The 18,858-nt window shown below is 54.2% G+C and overlaps 1 protein-coding gene and 1 long non-coding RNA gene across 2 annotated transcripts in view; one reads left to right on the forward strand and one right to left on the reverse strand.

Annotated features, from left to right (window-relative positions):
* The window catches only part of LOC134563453 (uncharacterized), a 468,018-nt gene that overhangs the window by 14,741 nt on the left and 434,419 nt on the right, over positions 1–18,858 (forward strand). The window lies entirely within an intron of this gene.
* ATOH1 (atonal bHLH transcription factor 1) lies at positions 5,821–7,546 on the reverse strand. The gene has a single exon (XM_063421252.1). It carries the CDS (start codon positions 7,544–7,546, stop codon positions 6,686–6,688), a length of 861 nt encoding a protein of 286 aa, XP_063277322.1. The 3' UTR covers positions 5,821–6,685.

An 18,858-nucleotide genomic window follows, 5' to 3' on the forward strand; every position in this document is an offset into this window, starting at 1 on the left:
TATGTTACTCCTGAAAGAACACAGAGTGTGTGGATATTTAAAAGAGCAAATTGACCATTGCTGCATCCACATCCCAAATGTAACTGCAGATGTAGAACATGATATCAGCCAGTTGAAACAAATAGAGCATGAGGCACAAGAAGAACAAAAAGATTTAGCTACCAGCTGGTTAGATAAAATCTTCACAGGATTAGGATGGAATGTGAGTTCATGGGTAAAGTCTGTCCTTGAAAGTTTGATAATTTTACTAATTATATTTCTAGCAATTTGCTTAGTTTACAGAATCCTGAAGAGAGAGATACAGAAAAAGGCATCTTGGAACAGAACCATAATGAAGGCATTGGCATGCAATCCATATCCAGCGCTTTCGATCCGCAACAACATCCATGACAAAGCCCATGACAACAGAAGATTTGAAGATGAACATCCAGTATAAACTTTGAAGCCAAATGGACTGTATTAAGTGAAAGCATTTACACTTAGTATATTAGAGTGAAATACTTTCAAAGGGGGGAATGATAGTGAAGGGTTAAAGATGATTTCTGCATGGCAAGCGGCTAACTGCAGGTGGTGGGGGTGCTAGAAGATGCACGGCCTGTAAACCTGATGCAGCCAGGCCTTGGAACAGGATGTCAGCTTACTGTAACTAGTGTCATACTATTGTTTTAACTGAATCAGGTGTGACTCGATACTATTGTTTTAACTGAATCAGGTGTGACTCGAGCCCAGGAGATAATTGGGGAAGAATTGTCTTAACCAAATCAAGTATAACTTAGGGTAAAAGTATAGGTATGATTTGAGATAGTAACTAAGGATCAGGGGAGTCAGTAGCTAGGGGTGGGTGTTAACATATGTATAACATGAAGATATAAAACCACAAAGCAATTTTGTACTCGCGGGCACAAGATTTGGGCGTTCCATCGCCCCTGTGTCCCACGCGCTCTAATAAAGAACTGGCATATGATTGCCTTTGTGTGGTTATATGTTCTTCCTACGCTAACAGGCCAGGTGTCCTGTTTCAGCGAGTCATGTACCATTAAAGAGGCACTTTTACAAGTTTGTGGCGAGGCGCTGAGGCATTCAAAGCTGCTCGCTCGGGAGAAAAATCCGCGGAGGCAGTGCTTGGGGAAAGGGTTAACCCGCTGGCCGCCCTGCCTGGGAAATGATGGTAAATTATCCGGCGCATTCTCTCGGGGAAGAAATTAGACTTCAAAAGGGCTGGAGCCGTTCTGAATATATATCAAGCAGATGGGCTGATGCGCTGTCTCGCTGATGTGCCATTGATTAACCGCCCTACAAAAGTGCTGCAGCCCCGCTTGCCCGCGGCGGGTGCGCGCCGTCGCCCGCCTCTCTCCGGGACACCCCGGCGGCGGTGGCGCGCTTCGGTGTTGAGCAGGGGAAAAGGGGTGGGCGCCGGAAGACACCGGGAAAGAAAGATGAGATCAGAGAGGGGAGAGCAGGGAAAGAGGGGGAAGGAAGAAACCACCACCACCAACAACAACAACAAAACCAGAGGAAAAACCGGGATGAAATACAAAAAGGAATCTCTTCAGAAACGGAGGGGATTTGCTTTCCCATTTGCTCCCCACTACTGAGAGCCCTTCCCCGCGCTGCACAAGCTCCCGTCTCAAGTCCCAGCTGCACTCTGTGCTGCAACGGGTGCAACGGGCCGGCACCTCCCCTCCCCGAGCAGCCTCGGTTAAACCGAGATGGGAGCGAAAAGCTGCGGGGAACCGCAGAGGACCTGAGCTCTTCCCGCTGCTCGACGGGGCAGAGGCGGCCGCTACTCCGCTGGCGCCCCGCGGAGAAGAGCCCGGCTGAGGCACCGGGCTGGCGGGCTGGGCGTTTCGCATTCACCCCCGAAGGAGCTCAATAAAAAGGTCTGCTCTCTCCTCCCGGGCCTAAGCAGGGAGAGAGAAAAAGCACACGCCAGAAAGTCACCCACTGTAGCGTTTGAAAGCTTCACCGCTCAAACCGCCTTTGACACGCCTTGTCTGGGCTCCCGAAGGCGTCCCGAGCCATTCGATAGCACTTCAGAAAAGGCCTTTCCATCTGCCCCGCTCTGGGCAGCCTAGAAATGGTCAGTGGCGGCAGTGGCAGCGCACCCACCGCACACGAGCAGCGCACCCATCGCACAAGTGCAGCGCAGCCCGCGGAGCCGCGCTCCCATCCACTCCTGGGGGTGCAGTAGCTCTGGAAAACGTCCTTAGAGAGAGTGCGCCTGAAGTTAACATAGGGTGGCGGCAGGGCAGCATGTGGCTTTCCGAGGCCCCAATCCCGCTTCGGGAGGGCACCCGGTCGTGCGCCCCAGCCCCGATCCCGGCGGACACATAGCCCCAAGCAAAGCCCCTTCCGCGTTGCAATGACTTGGCCAGGGGAGGAAAACTTGTCCCCCAGGGTGCGCCTGCAGCTCCTCGCTCCAGCCTGGCTTGCCCGCGGAGAGGATGCTCCCCACGCAGGGCCGGTAGGGTCCCCGCCTCACCCACACACAAGCCGATCCCTCACCACTTTCCCTTCATTTTTGTCTCCCGGACAGGCACGTCACGGGCACACGCGACGGTGGGTGACCAGACACAAGGTCGGCTCCTGCTGCGTACCGGCATCGGTGCCCGTGGGTGGCAGTGTCAGAGGTGAGGCCATGGGAGTCGGGCACACAGAGAAACACAAGCCGGGATGTGCTCCTCCCGGGGACGGGGCTATGGGGCGCAAAGTTGTCGGGGAGCTTCCCTCTGCTCCTCCACTGAGCGGGGGATCTCTGCGTGTCTCTGTCGGCGCTGCAGCGGCTCGGACCCCTGCGAGCGAGTGCACGTGTGTGCATGCGGCCACCCGTGTGCACGCCCGTGCGTGCCGGCCTCCGCGTGGGCTCGCCCATCCCTCTGTGGGCGCCTGCCTCTCCGCACTGTCGGAGCAGACACGCTGGGCCGTTCCTGCGTATCTTTTTCTCCTTTGTCTCCCTTTCTTTGGCTTTGACTCTTTCAGGTGCCCCGGCGGTGCCCTCGCGTGCTGCTGGTTGCTGGGAGGTGGCGTGGCTGCCACTGCGCTGCTGTTGTGCGAAGGGAGGGGGGGAAGGGGGCTTGAATACTGGCTGTTGTGCTCGGCTGGGGTGGAGGGCCGCCGAGGAGGAGGAGGCCGATGATGATGATGATGGAGGGGAGGGGGTGACGATGGAGCTCACCGCGGGCGCGCAGCTCCCTGGGGAGCAGCCTGAAAGGCCGCTGCGCTCACCAGCTGACAACGCGTGCTCCGCTCCAGACACGGAGCACCGCGGCCGGGAGCGAGGCCAGATCCCCCTCCGCCCTCCAGCCCCCCTGTTCCCCCCATTGCCCGCCCCAAAGCATTGTCTGCCCCGCTCTAATTAAGAAACACTGGCCCCACGGCCAACTCCCCTTCTAAGCCCCTCCCTCCCCCCCTCCCCCGCCCCCTCCCCCCCCCATCCATGGTCCCTGAGCTTTTCTGGTCTCCTCTCGCTGGGTTTAACCCTTTCTCCCGCTTCCGTTCCTCCTCCCTCCCCGAGGCCAGAGGTTGAGCAAACAGCAGCCAGAGAGCTGCAGCGCAGAGATGCGCCTCGGCCGCCGCGCCTCGCCCCTCTCCGTCCCCCCGAAATCCCCGCCGCCAGGACGGCCGGGCAGAGCCTCGCACCGGTGTCCCGGCCGCGCTTCATCCGGCGACCCGAGCTCAAATGTCAACGGAGTCGCCGTGCGCCTCGCACAAAGGCGACCGCCTCCCCAAGCCACCCCAGCCTCCGCGGTCGTTTCGCACTCCCCGGAGGACAGTCAGCGTTCAGCCAAAATTTTACACTCGGATAGTGCGCTTCTGACTCGCCCTTTTCAAATAAAAGCCCGTTTAGGATGATAAAACCCCACGAAGCAAACAGGGCGAGACTGCTTCCAGGGGCTGGTGCGCGTCCCCGCTCTTGTTAAAAAACTTTGAGGTAGTCTATACAAAACAAACACTGTCGCAAGCTCAATAAAGCGATTTATCCATCTGCATTACTTAAAGAAATGTTGTCTCTGTTTGGGAGATATTAAGCATGCTTAGCTTGCAACTCACAGTTGGTTCCTTTGCTAGTATCTTGGATACTTGGATCTGACTTTGGAAGGTAGGAGCTAATTGCTAATAATGGAGAGAAAGGAACCAGCCAGCATAGCGGGAGTGGCCTGGCATATGGGGAATGAGCGGTCTGAAATACTCAATATTCAAGTCTCCAAAATATTAATGAGATTATAGCAACCTGCAGCTATACGTTACAGCTTGTTAACGGAGTGAAAGATAGGGAGGCTGCCAAGCGGTTGTTATGCAAACTCTATAGCTGAACCTTAAAATGGGAATGCGGGTGGGTATCTCTTTCAAAGAAGCATTAAATAAAAAAAGCCCCTCAGACGGGGAGTGCTGCGCTGCGGCTGCGAGGAGCAGCCGCGCGATGGGCTGCGCTCGTCTGTCGGGGGAAGGGACCCGACCGAGGGAGCGGGGAGGATTTTGACGCGCTCTTTTCCACCACCTCGCGTGTTGGCAGCCGCAGAAGCAGTGCCCGGGACGGTGGGGAGGAAAGAGGCTGCATGCACCCCTTCAACCCACGGCCGGCATCGCCGGGACCCCTCCGCGAGTGCCGCTCCTCAGTCACGGCTGCGGCCGCCGCTTCCCTCGCGCCGGGTATATCTCCAAACGAAACGAAATAAACAAAACAACAACCCCAAAGTTAGTGGTTTTTTGCTCTGCCGCATCACTCCCGTGATGGGACCCCTCGCGTGCCCCCTAAGATGCTAGACCGGCTTCCACAGCACAGAAATCAGTGCTGGTAACCAAAGCTGACCTACGCCGACAAAACAGGCGTTTTATTAAGAAGGGAAATGTCCCTCCCCATTAACTTTCCACCCTGCGGGACCGTACCCCGCTTCGGCAGGTACGGGCGGCGGCCGCGGGTGCTGGCGGCGGGCAGGGCAGTGAGACAGCGCAGGGTTACCGGAGGGCCAGGTGCCCTGTTTCTGCAGGGGAAAGCGACACCCTGACGGGCTTCGCTCCCGCGGGGGCCGCTCCCCCGGCCGCGCCTGGTTAACTGATCATCTCTCCGACACCCCCCTCCCAGTGTCACCTGCTGAACCCAGCGGGACCCCGGCACCGACACGGCTCCGGTTTAGCCCCGGGTCAGGTGTCATGGGCAGGCTGGACTAAGCATCAGCCAATCCTCCACTCCCGTCCGGGGTTAACCCGAGCCCAGGGGCCACATCCTGATCCCCCGGCGACCCGTCGAGCTGCTCGCGTGTCCCCAAAACCCCGCCGGCTTCCCCGCCCGCTCCCGGCCCTTTCCGCTCGGCTTATACCGAGAAGGCTCCGTTGGGAGATCCTCTCGTGTCGCCGAGAAGGGGAGGAGTGGGGAAGAAGGGAGTGATGTGACTCGAGTGGCGGTGCGGGGACAGGCGCTGCAGAGCAGCGACAAGCTCCTAACCCTGCACTTGTTGCAATTACCCCGGTTCTGCTGGGAACTGCGGGACGGAAACGGGACACGGTCCCGGCGGAGCAGGGAGCGGAGGTAGTGTTGCTCCACGCGGGGCAGAGCCCGCCCCAGCCTCGGGGTCCGCCTGTCCCTCTGCAGGCAGCCGGGGCGCCCCGTCGGCTCCCCGGAGAATCGCCCCCGGCTCTGTACCTCTCACCCCCGCCACGGGGTTTGACACCATCCCGGCGAGGGGAGGGTGAAGGGAGAAGTTGAACCCGACCACGCTTTGAGGCTGATTTTGTTTTGGTTGGTTTGCTTTTTTTCCTCACGTTTATTTGATCTCAAAACAATTTTAAAATTAAAATGCATAAACAATGGCAGCTGGCGTTGCTAAAATCAAAACAAACGATTTTCGTCGTAGAAAAGTTTTTTTTTAAAAAAAAGAGAGAGGCAGAAATATTTGCAAACACTGCGTAATAAATACGTTTCCTATTACCACAAAAGGAAAATAAAACTGACATAAATTTTGACACCACAAAACCGTTTTCGTTAATAAGACAGTGTTAGGATTAAGTGTCTTAACTAAATATTGGTCTCCAATTGGCAGTTAGTAGCTTTCCTCTTGAAACTGCGTCTCCAGCCGCTGATATAGTGCTTGCGCCAAGTTTCCCCCAAAAAGATGCCGACATGGTGCTCTAAGGAAAATCCAAATTTTCTCCGCTATTTACAGGTTAAGACCGTGCGTTATCGACTTTGTGTGTGTGTGAGTGCGTGTGTGTGTTTCCACAGCAATGCGATCCACGGCAGGATCGGTGTCCTGGAAGACGGGTGTCAGGGCGGGTTCACGGCCGGGTGGGGATGGATGGCCCCGGCGGCACCTCGGGCAGCGGGACCAGGCTTTCTCCCTGCGTATCGCCTGCTCGCCGACCGGGCGAGCCAGGCTCCGCGCTGCGAGCTGGCGTGTTGGCAGGAGGGAACGGCAACGACTTCTAGGCGAAAGAAACTTTCGAAGTGCAAACTAAAAATGAAAACAAACCAAGCGACCCTGACAGACAGGGCGGGTACAGTCACTCGCTAACAGCCATCCCCCCTGGACAGACCAGGGGCTGCCGGGGGTGGGAGACGAGGGGACGGATTTCAAAGCGACCGAGGGGAGCCGATGCCATCCGTGGCGGCACCGCGTCCGGCTGCTCACCCCACGGTGAGGGGCTTCAAGGGGCGGCCTTGCGGGGGTGCCGGGGACGACACCCTGCCTTAGCTGGCCTCATCCGAATCGCTGTAGTGCGAGCGGGGCGAGAACTCCCCGTCGCTCCTGTGGGACCGGGGCGACGTCTTGCTCCTCTCCTGCGGCGGCTGCCCGGGCTGCGGCATGAGGAAGGCGGGGGAAGGGGCTCTCTGTCCCATCAGGGCGCCCTCCGCAAAGAAGTGCAGCGGGTCGAGCTGCACCGAGTAGCCCCCCGCGGCCGGCGGCGGGGAGAAGCGAGTCCTGCCGTGCCCGGGCGGCGACGGTCTGGGCGGCCCCGGCGGCGGCGCCGGCGGAGCTCCGGCCCCGGCGGCGGCACAGGGCGGCTCGAAGGGGGACCCGCGGTGTTCGGCCTTGCCGGGGGCGTCGGGAGGGGCGTCGGGGCCGTGCAGCAGCTCGGCCAAGGCGCTGATGTAGATCTGCGCCATCTGCAGCGTCTCGTACTTGGAGAGCTTCTTGTCGTTGTTGAAGGAGGGGATGACATTGCGCAACTGGTCGAAGGCGTGGTTCAGCCCGTGCATCCGCCGCCGCTCCCGCGCGTTGGCCGCCAGCCGCCGCTGCTTCTGCACGCCGCTCACCTGCGCCCGCAGCCCGAGACCGCCGCCGCCGCCGCCCCGCGGCCGCCCGCCTCCCCGCGCCCCGCCGGGGCTGCTCCCGCCACCCCGCGCCGCGCCGTCCTCTTTCACCGCCGCCTCCTCGTCCTCGCCGGGCAGCAGGTAGCCCGGCGAGGCGGCGGCGGCCAGGCGGGCGGCGCAGCACACACCAAGCCACGAGCCCGGCGCGAAGCCGCCGCACCCGCTCTGCTCTGGGTCCGGTGGCGGCTCCGGCAGCCCCTGCGGCTCCCGGGCGCGCTCTGCCCAGGGGAGGCTCATGGCTCTATCACCGCGCGCCCATGGGGCCGCGCACAGCCCCCGCCTCGCGCGTGGCACCCCGACGGCTCCGGTGTCGGCCGGGCCCGCGCCCCCCTTTAAGGAGCGGCACGCGCCGGGGTCCCCCCCTCCCCCGCTCCTCCCTCCCCTCCTCTCCCTCGCGCCCCACCCCTCCCGCCGCACGCCCTCCACTCGCGCCGGTCGCGTGTCGGCGCGGCCAATGGCGCGCGCGCGGGGCCGGCACGTGCGGGGAGCCAATGGCGTGCGGGGAAAGCGGAGGCCGCGGCCGGCGGCGGGAGGGGAGGGCGGGGGCGGTGAGCCAGGGCCGCCGATACGCGCTGTCCCGCCCCGCCCCGGGCAGGCGCGCGCCGGGCGGCCTCCCCGCGCGCGGCGGGGCTGGAACGGGATGGGGGTGCCGGGGAGCGTCCCAACGGCGCGTCCGCCCCGCACCGGGCAGCGGCCCGGCCCAACGAGGGGTGCCGGGGAGAGCCCCGCGCCGGGCAGCGGCGGGCGGCTCTACCGATAGAGGGAACCGACACCCGCTGGCGCCGGGCCTTTCCCGCCGCTGCATTCTCTGGGGACGCTCCTTCGCGCCCGCCTGGGGAAACATCCTTTTTCTTATAGCCGCCACTGGCCAAATTTCGCAGGCTCCGGTAAATGTCCGCCGTGGTCTCCCCACGCCTACTGGCGGGAGTAGCCGTCGGTCCGTCCGGCTCTCGCTGCGGCCGCAGCGACCCTGCCGCAGGTGTCGGCGCGGAGCGCTGCCCGCCCGGGACGGTGCAGGCGGCGGTGCAGCAGCGCGGCGCTGCCGTGCGGAGGTTCGGCCGCGAAGCCGCCGAGGGAATGCCCTCGGTTTTAGAGCGGTAATCCTGGGGACACGCGGGAAGCCCACGCGGGACCCGGTAGGTGAGAAGCGGTGGCGTTTGCAGCCGGGACAGCACATTGCCCCCAGAGCTGCCACGTTTTCGGCAGGGTCCCGATCCCCCGCGAGCGAGTCCTTTTGTTGGGCCGACAATAGCTGCCCAAAGGCAGTGGAGAGGGAAATAGCTCCGTGCACGCATCTTCCCTTCCGCGCTGCCTCCCCTCCCGCCACCGCCGCCTGCCTGGAGAGAAGTGGAGGTTTGCCCGTGTGAATAGGCGTGTGGAGAACAAAGTGATGGGCACAGTATGAGGTAGATATGTTTTTTCAAAAGTGAATAATTCGCAAGCCAGGGAGGGAGCGAGGGAGCCCAGCAGCTCAAAGCCGAGCGGCAGTGACATGGAATGAGCAGCCTCACTAGTTTAGGAAGTTGGCTGGGCACATTTGGCGCATGGCAGGCGCCTGGGGCCCACCTTCCACAAACAACTGGATGGTATTGAGAAAGTGCGATGCTGATGGTTTGCTCTCTTTAAAAACAGAGGCAAACCTTTGCTACTCTTTTATTCTTTTTTTTTCTTTTTTTCTTTTTTTCTTTTTTTCTTTTTTTCTTTTTTTCTTTTTTTTCTTTTTTTTTTCTGACCAAAACGGAAGTATTTACTCGGTAAGAAAGATGGTAAGAAGCAGAAGTCAATACCTCGTTTCTGTATAGTTTCCATAAAGTTGTCAGACCATCTATTTGTATCTAGCAAAAACTTTTATACTCTCCTATTGTCTACCTCTGCCCCCCCCCCCCCCCTTCAGTAAATTCTTCTATCATTACAGGAGAACAAGTCCTCAGCACTGTGCTGTATGGTGCTGTTTGCTGGCTAAATTCCCAGCCCCTCAGTTTCTCTTTCAGTCTGCAAGCACCACGTGCTCCCCTCCGGGCTGCCTGTGGCACAGGTGTGCTTTGCCAGCAGCCCTGCTGTGCTCTCCTCCCCAGCGTTAAGCCTGTGTGTTCCTCGTTTGGGCACCAGGTGCTGTGGCTGTGAGCTGTTTCATGCAAAGACTGCGGGGCAAACCTTGGAAATGAGCAGGAGCTTTCTAAGCAGTAGCCACTGACACCCGTTTTCAGAAGCCTAGCAAGCTCCCAGCATGGGGAGAGCCAAGCTAGTGCAGTGTTGAAGTCTTAAACACCTCCCTCCAGGCTGGTGGGCTGTGTGGCTGTTGGGCCTCCTTGACAGCAAGCCCAATCCTCCATCCTACGAACCATCCACTGGACTCTGGGTACAGAGGGAAGCAACATCCCATTAGCCTCTCATGTGGATGCAAGATGGCTGATGCCCCAGAAGGACCCTGGTCTCTGGATACCCCAGGGCTGCTGTCAGGTGCTGGGTACTTCCCTTAGCAGTACCTCAGCAACTGTATGGAGCACTGGGGAGATGGGCCAAACACCTCAGCATGCTCCTGGGAAGGGAAAACTTCCCAGCTGGGACACACTAACAGCTGCTTATTTTTCAAGCATGTGTTTTGTCAGTGCATGCACGCTTTGAAACTGGAGGCAACTGAGATTCACTCCACAGTTTGCCTTTGAAAGGACACACACAAAAAGCCATTTTCCCCACCAACACCACTGCTCAGAGGGGGAAAAAGTTTCACTGTAATCCAATGGTCTCTGTATGCCTGTATCTGCTGTGCTGTGCATGCACACACTTAGAGTCAAAGGCAAAGGGTGGTTTATGTCAGCACTGGGTTTAGCCCTGCTCTCCCAGAATAAGATAAATGTAAGTGATGAAGAACTGGGGCTGGCTGAAGTAATTTTGTATTCAACACTGCCCGGCCCTTTTCACCTTTTCACTTTCCTTTCTCCCTCTCTTTGTATGTTCAAGCCTACTTGAGCTATTTGAGTTTCTTTTTTTTTTTTTTTTTTAGACGTTGGTTCTTTTGAAGCGGTTTGAGGCACGCCCTGCTGCAAAGGGGACTTCATGGGAGTCGGAAACACAGGCACACCAGTCTGAAACACTGTACAATAGCAGGAATGTAGGAAGCCTTGAAAATGAATCTGCTCTAAAGTGTCAAAGCTTTCAGAGGGAAACAAACTGAACTTATCCCCATATCTTTATGCATATTTTCCCCCCAGTCCTCCTTTCCTCCCTGGCCCCCTCCCCCCCCGCCCCCAGCCTGGTTAAAGCAGCAACTCGGGGGCAGGAATGTACTAGTGTTACAGAAAAATGGGTTACAAAAAGGGGGGACAGCAGACTTGCAAAAAGCCTCCAGTATCATTACAGCCAGAGACATTTTGAAAGCACACAAAGGACATGGGTCACTCCTCAGTTTGTACTCAGTCTAATTGCTCATTCAGTCCCATTTCAAGATCAGCCAGCTTCTCTGCAGGCATCACCACTGGTCAGAAAGTATTTTATTCCATCTCTTCCCTTTCCCCACTTTCCCCACATGTTCTCCTGTTTCCTCCTTTCCTTTTGAAAAGTATGTGGGGGGACACACAGCCCCCTTTGTACCTCTCCTGGTCTTCAGGCAGTAAAACCCACAAGTGTGGATAGAGACCAAGGTGTGTGTCTTGCTCACTTAGATCAGGTAATCCTCGCTGAATCTCAACTGCAACCTGCCCAAGCCTCCTGAAGGAGGAGGGAAGGAGGATTTCTGCCCTCCCAGCAGCTGGCCTGCTCCCTGGGACAGCAAACCCCATCTAGGAGCTACTACAAACACAAAAATACAATGTACAGCTGAATTATTTTCAGTCTCATGGACTACATCATCAGAATATTCACCCAAATATAGTGTTCATACTTACATTATTCAGAGTAAGATTGCTTAAAGCAGAAAAGGATCCAGCAGGAAATGTTTCCTAGGCTCCTCCTATGACCAGTGTCTTATGCTTTACTGTTTAATGTGTTTAAAATATACATTAGAAGTGATGACTGCAAGGAAAGCAAAAGCCCAGGTACCTGGGAAATCACGTTTCTGAACCCTGCCCTTTTCCGCTCAGGACAACCATGCTGCTACCGAAGCAAATGTGCCCTCATTTCTGCAGAGCAATCTTCCTGGGCAAATCGTTACACTTACCCAGTGCCATTTGCTTCAGCTCTTGGAGGGTTTGTAAAACTAATTCCCATTTCTTGGTGACATTTACCTCCATAAATATCTATGCTCTGGGGCTAACCCTGTGAACACTTGCAGTTGTGTACAGTTAATTCTAATGCAAGTACCTCCACTGCTTCCAAGAGAAATGCAAAGCATTGGTATAACAATACTTGCCTACCTCCTGGGGCCATTGTCAGGCATAATGAATTCAGCCTGGTGATACAGTTGAAAATTTTATCTATGGAATTTTTACCTACAAACATTTTGCCCATTTATTTAAATTTATTTAAAAAGCTTCATATTCAAGGAGGCATCACTCATAATAATTTTCCTTTGCTCATTTTGTTTTAAACGCTTTTTTGTTTTGCACTCAGCTTGGCAAGGAGGTTCCACTAAAATTGCTAACTGCCTTCAGTCCCACCCAAGTCTTGGACAGCTAAGGCACTTCTCAGCTATGGGACACCTTGAACAATGATGTTATTCCAGGTGTAGCTTGTTCACCCTTGGCAGCAGGAACAATTCTGCAGGGCCTGTGCGTGCTCACAGGCACCACCCACAGGTCCGTCGTTTTAGTTACGCTAGAAATGAGCACACTAATGACCATCCCTGCTTTATCAACAAGTGCTTTCTAACATGCTTTCATTAGGCTGCTAGTTGGTATGTTTTACTAGTATAAATCACTTAAGCAATAAAATTACCACTGTGATCAACAGTTTTACAGTATTTGATCAATACTTTATTTAGTTTAAGATCAGAATTAACATCAATCCATCTACAGAAACAATATATTTCCCTCAAATCATATCTGATCATTTCTTCTTGGTCTCAAGGTCTCTTGGACAAGAGCCCATAGAGTGCAAGTACTCCAGATTTGCTGGCACTAGATTTTTTTTAACTGATCGCCTCAGCATTCCCTTTTTCACTGTCACTTTAGCCACTGCACAAAGTACAGTTATAGAGGTTTGCTCTGGGAAAAAATTCTAGTCATAGCTGGAGGTATAAACAAAAAATTTAGCTTGCAGGCTCACTGTGGCCTAGTAGTAACATATAGGTGAATAAGAGAGAGAAAAAATAACAGTTGATATGCAAGCAAGAGAAAAAAAGAAAAAAATCAACATCTGAAACAGTCTGCCTCGTCACCCAACATCAGCATTACTTGAGCAGTAACCTGGGAGCATAGGGGGCTGTTTCAATTGTACTGGGCCTTTGATCTGCTGTTCTCACATCCATCACCCACAAAGCTCTTGGCAATCAGGCAGCCCAGTCCCTGAAGCTTTCTTAGCTGTGGAAATGCCAGCCTGGAATCTGAACCTTTGCGGGTCTCCTGAGGAGGGAAGGTCTCCAAAATGTGAAGAGTAAATATTTACAGTCACAGAAGCCAAAACAATGTGGAGAACAGTGGTCCTTCTAAGGGGAGAAAATTAAGTGAATGGACGCAATTTTGTGCTGATCAGCAACTCACATTGATCCCTAAGAGCTGAGTATTTTCCCAAGAAACCCTTGTCAGCCAAGAAAAAATACTACCTTGTCATTCATGGGAAATCCTCTCATTTAATCCCTGTGAGCAAAGAGCACAGGGCTTCTAGGAACCATCCATTTACAACACAACACAGCACCAATAGAGCTTTCAGGAACTACCCCTGTGAATGGCTGTGAAAAGAAACCTCTCTGAAGACATCTTCAGCTGGTCCACTACCTTGTAAATTAGGATGTCTTAAGAATTTCTATTTGCTAAAAAAGCAGAGAACCATTTCTTTCTCCCCCCCCCTTAATGGGGTTAAGACAGAAAGACATACACAAAAATTAAGCATTAAAGAGGATTTTTTTAGGGGCACCTCAAAATTCCAAGCCATGCAGAAGACTCTTCCCAGTCTATTAGACATCAGACAGCTTCACCAGAGTGTTGCCTGCAGTGCCTGTGACAGTGTCCTCATGGGTTTTGTTCAAGCAGCAATGCTCAGCTGCAGTCCTGTGGCTCTTGGGAAGCAGTTCTCCTGTGGCAGTAGGCTTGCAAAACTCTGACTGCAGCAAGACCTGTACCTCTGGCACAGCCCTGAGCTGCAGAGCTGATTGGTCTGCAGAGGGTGGGAGACTTACAAGCATTTCTATTTTGCAGACATGCAGGATGATTTGACCTCCATAAAAGTTTTAGAAATTCCCAAAGGGTGAAGCCTAGTGTTCATCTGCAGTGAGCAAGAGTTCTCTGGAGACAGAAGGTAAAGCTGGACACAGCTGATGGCCTGCTGAGGTCAGGCACTTGACAGCTTTCATTGGGAACCTGCAGTTTGCAGTACCCAGGTGTATGGCACTCATGTCACAGGGGTCACGGATGAGCTCAGTGAGAACCCAAGTGACTCAGTTTTGGAGGGAGGGATGGCAGGAGTAACCAGCATCCCACCCTGCCTGGGTCATGAAGCAGAAACCCTCACCTCTTGCTTCAGCACAGGTGTTGCACCCACGCTAGGAGGAATTATCTGTGCCGTAGGCCTCTGAGCCTTCACACCCCGGTGAGAGCACGAGGTGACGTCCATGGGAAAGAAGCACACAAGCAATGTCCAGCCAAAGCTGCTTTGCTGAACAAAACCCTGGTGCCTCCACGGATACTTGAGTGCCCTGACACAGCCGCCTGGGATAGACATGCAGGTGTTTCTCTCCTACCTCTCCCAGCGAGGCAAGTCCCGCAGGCTCAGGGCTCCTGCTCTGGTGGTGCTCGGTGGGCACCGCTGGCCAGCCGGGGTGGCCGAGCCCACACCACGGCACTGAGGGTGTGCCCGAAAGCCTGGCCCTGGTGAGACGGCGGTGAGGCCACCACCCGGTCCCCTCGGGTGGGGTGTGCACCCCAGGGCTGCCCCGCTGCCGGCACCAGGTTGAATATTGTAGGTGTGGGCGATTAAAGTGTCGCCGGCACAATGGCGGTCTGTGTCCCATTCGCCAAGCTCGGGCTCCTCTTTGGAAAGCGCACTCAAGAGGTGACAGGGAGCTGGCCCCTGCCATTATCCTGGCGGCATAGCGGCGTGGCCTGCCCCGTTTCCCGGGAAATGGCGCTCCCCGGCCGCCGCGGGACCACCGCGGCCGCACACAGCTCCGTGCTCCCCCCTCCCCTGGCCCAGAACGGCAGCCCCGTGAGGGGGGATGGCGAGCGCCTGCCAAGGGGGACCCGCAAGGCCACTGTCGGCGCCCTCGCAGCACTTTTCGGGAACAAGAGCCGCCCGTCCCGTCGGGGCACCAGCGGCACCAAGCGCGGCCCGGCCACCGCTGCCGTGAGGGAGCCGGAGGCGGTGCCGCAGCGCCACCGACCCGGCGGTGTAGGGCAGGGCAGGTCCGGGCCGGGCCCGCCGCTCAACCCGCCCGGCACCGCCGCTCCTTCAGTGCCGCTCCTCTGCTCTTCTAACCAGTGACAACAGTTTTACCCCCGAATTTGCCTTCTTTTCTTGTTTGTTTGTGTGGGAGTTTTTGTTGTTGCTTTTTGCTGGTTTTGTTTTTGTTTTTGCAAGTGCCCACCTTTAACTCGGGAAGATGAAGTGCGTGGTAATGAATGGAGATCTGCACGTAAATGCACCACACCTGCCACTTTCGTACGTGGCTTCACCCAGTGAAACAGAAATTCGTGTCTCTGCTCCGGGTTAACTCCTATTTATACACTCCAGAAAATTATTGTATGCCGTGGATAATAAACCCTCTATCTGTAATGCCCTGAGTAATAATTCCCTGGCTGTAAAGTTTTAGAATGAAAAGCTGCTTCTATGTGTCAATACTTATGGAATAAATGTTTAGGAATCTTTATGGATATGTTTTCTCTTTTCAAACAACTCATGTAAGACACAGCAGACTTAATACACATATGGATAGACCCACATTTGTCAGATGATGTAGAAAGTCTTAAAAAGTGAAGATCACAGTGATCTTTATTGAAGACAATATACTGTCTCTTTCAAAAGTCTGATTTCCAGGTGTATCCCTTCTACTTCTACCTATCCTTTATCTTAATGTAAGAAAAACAAAGCTCCCTGTGTCCCATATCAGCTCTACTTTCTGTATTATGTAGATGGGCTGACAGTATAATTTTTCAATCATATAAAAAGGTTTATGGAATTCTGTTTTGTTGGCAGGGAGGAGGTAAGGAAACTTCATCTGCAGTCTTCTAAACCTGGGGCGACATAAAACCAATCCAAGCAATAGATATGATTCAGAAAGGTCTGTAAAAGTTAGAGGAACACAAATCATTCCACTGGTGCCTGAGCACTATTTCATAAAGTAACATACATCAATTTCTTGCTGTGTTTGCTGTCATGACTGTTGGGGGTGAGATTTGTTGTTTTTTTCTTCTCACAGAATTTTTTCCCATAAGTTTCCAAGAAGCCTTGATGACTACTTAGTCAGAACAAAAGGAGTGCTTGAGGGATATGGCAGCACGAGGCTACACCTATTGTTTATGAGCCCCTGGGAGTGTCCCTCAGAGGGGAGAGATGATGAGCTTTGGGAAAGGCAAAAAAGACAGATCTGGGGGAGGGGGAGGCACTCTTGCTCTCAGCGCCGAGGAGGACGGTCAGGCTGCCCTCTGCCTCTGTCTCGTCCTGGGAAATCTATCGTCATCTGCTGTGTACCTGGGAATCCTGAGCTCGTTTTCTCCAGCCTCCCCCCACCGCCGCTGCTTCTTTGGAGCTTTGAGGTTCCCCTGCTACTCTGTAGCCCTGCACTGCCCAGCCCTGCCGGGACACCCCTGCTGCTCCAGCTGCCAGCGCAGAGCTCCTCATCTCTTCCACTGGTCTGGGACTTTCCTCCCTTCCAGTTCGGCTTCTCGGAGTCCTGCAGGGGTGCCGAGATCAAACTGCTCTGGGCTTTTGTAAAAGAAAGCCCTCAAGGTTCTTGGTTCTGTTTATTATTGATGCTATAGTTGTTGTTTGTTTGTCGTTTTGTCATATATACTAGTAAAGAACTGTTATTCCTACCCCCATACCTCTGTCTGAAAGCTCCTTTAATTTTTTTTTTTAACTGGAATAATTTGGAGGGAGGGGATTTGAATTCTCCATCTCTAGGGAGGTCCTGCCCTTTCCTAGCAGATATCTGTCTTTCAAACCAAGAAAGATTATTGGTGCCCACTGTGGGGCTTGAGGGCATTGAGAGGAAAAGGAATAACAGTTCTTAAGTGACCTTGTGCACTGGGTATAGAAACCTCCCTAAATAGCATCATGTGGTCTAGCTTACCTTGGTTTGGGTGGCATGTGGTTGTGGCTGTGTTTCTCCCATTTGCAGGCCCTTATTTAAACATGGGCCCTATAACTAAGGCTACTGTGGCTGTTATCCAGTTTGCACTATGGGTTAATAAGGTGAGGAATTCATGGATTTTTAACTTCCTCTGGAAGGCAGGCACATGGATACATGGCTATCACACTCTAAGTGTTTGTTTGTGGGGTTACTTTAACAATGGTACCTATTGTGAGGAAATGACACCAGGGGAAATTTTTTCCCAACCCTTTACTCAGCTCTTTGGGTCTATTCCACCAGTTTTTGAAGGGTTTAAATCCTCTCTGAATGCAAATGATATCATACAATGGCTAGTATTGCTCACGGGCCTATCCTATTTAATATTCCGAGATAAGGGGAGATTGGCCTGGATAACCACCCTGATACCTACCCCAGAGAATAAGGATACTGTCCTAGAGACTGAGGGTGCTGCCATGGAGCCTGACACTGCCCCACAGACTAAGGATGCTGCCCCACCACCTGACCCTGACATAAAGCCCACCTCAGAAATGAACCACCCAGATTGTGTGGGACTTCTAGTGAAAGAGATAAGCCAGGTGCTGAAGGAGCACCTTTCCCCAGTGGTGGCCTCATTGGCCTCATTAGCCCCAGCTGGTGGCAAACCCTCCCCCTGCCCTGAAGAGGGAGAGTCTGAAGGTGCAGCAGTGGAACCCACAGACGTTACAACTGTCCAGGTTCCAGCTGAACCACAGGGGCAGTCACAGCCAGCAGCAGTTGCCCCTGTGGAAAGGAAGAAATATAAGGTGAAATCAGAGCACCCAAGTGATAAGGATAAAAAAGGAAGGCCCTCACAACCCACAGGGGAGCCAGAAGTTGAGATCATCACTGAGTCCTTGTCATATGAAAATCTCCGTACTCTGCAAAAAGATGTTGCACGACGGGGACGTGAGCCTTATACAACCTGGTTACTTAGGGTCTGGGACCTTATGGGTAGAGGTGTGCAACTGGATGGTGGTGAGGCAAGGAATATGGGACCCTTGACCCAAGACTCAGGTGTGAATCAGGTATTTGTAAAAGAGCAAGGACCCCTTCACCTTTGGGAGCGGCTTTTAATGAGTGTAAGGGAGAGGTTTGTCCACAGAGACAGAATGCAGGAGCACCACCTCAGCATGCGCTGGAAGACTGTTGAGGAAGGGATCCAACAGCTGAGAGAAGTGGCAATACTGGAGGTAGTTTTTGGGAGGGATGGACAGCATAACAATGACCCCGACAACGTCAGGTGCACAGGGCAAATGTTGTGGAATCTAGCAACTAAAGGGCCATCTGAATACAAAACATTCATGTCAATGATTAATGCTGATACCAGCCGAGTGACTGTAGGTTCTGTAGCCAGGAAGCTTAGAAATTTTGACAGTATGATCAGTGGCCCAATGCAGACTCAGGTCTCTGCCGTGGTTAAAGAACTCCAAGAGGAGATAAGGGATGTAAGGGAGGAGATGAGGAGGAACAGTTCCCATGTGGCACCGGTGCGAGTCACAGGCCCCAGAGTCAGAACCCAACGTCCCTTAGCTAGAGAGAGAGGGTACATCCCACGAGCTGACCTGTGGTCCTTCCTGCGTGACCATGGGGAAGACATGGGAAGGTGGGATGAGAAACCCACTTCTGCCCTAGCAGCACGGGTGCGTGAGCTCAAAGAGAGAAACACTAACCAAGGGGGTTCCACTAGAATGAAGGTAGCCTCAGCCTCCCATGACCAGGCTGTCAGGTATTACAGAAATGAGGATGCTCTGTCAGACCCCCTTGAAGGAACCTCTACTATGTATACACAGGAAGAGAGTAGTAACCGGTGCTAGAGGGGCCCTGCCTCTAGCCAGGAAGAGGCACGGGAAAACCGAGTCTTTTGGACTGTGTGGGTTCTATGGCCTGGCACATCAGAGCCACAGAAATATAAAGCTTTGGTTGATACTGGTTCTCAGTGTACCCTAATGCCGTCAGAACATGAGGGAGCAGAACCTATTTCCATTGCTGGTGTGACGGGGGGATCACAAGAATTGACTCAGTTAGAAGCCAAGGTGAGCCTGACCGGGAAGGAGTGGCAGAAACATCCGATTGTGACTGGCCCAGAGGCTCCAAGTATTCTGGGTATAGACTATCTCAGGAATGGCTATTA

Source organism: Prinia subflava, chromosome W (assembly GCF_021018805.1).
Source record: "Prinia subflava isolate CZ2003 ecotype Zambia chromosome W, Cam_Psub_1.2, whole genome shotgun sequence".
Taxonomy (NCBI): Eukaryota; Metazoa; Chordata; class Aves; order Passeriformes; family Cisticolidae; genus Prinia; species Prinia subflava.

Bases quoted from the DNA above. Each gene is read 5' to 3' on its own strand.
- ATOH1 (XM_063421252.1), bottom strand. From the start codon at position 7,546: ATGAGCCTCCCCTGGGCAGAGCGCGCCCGGGAGCCGCAGGGGCTGCCG.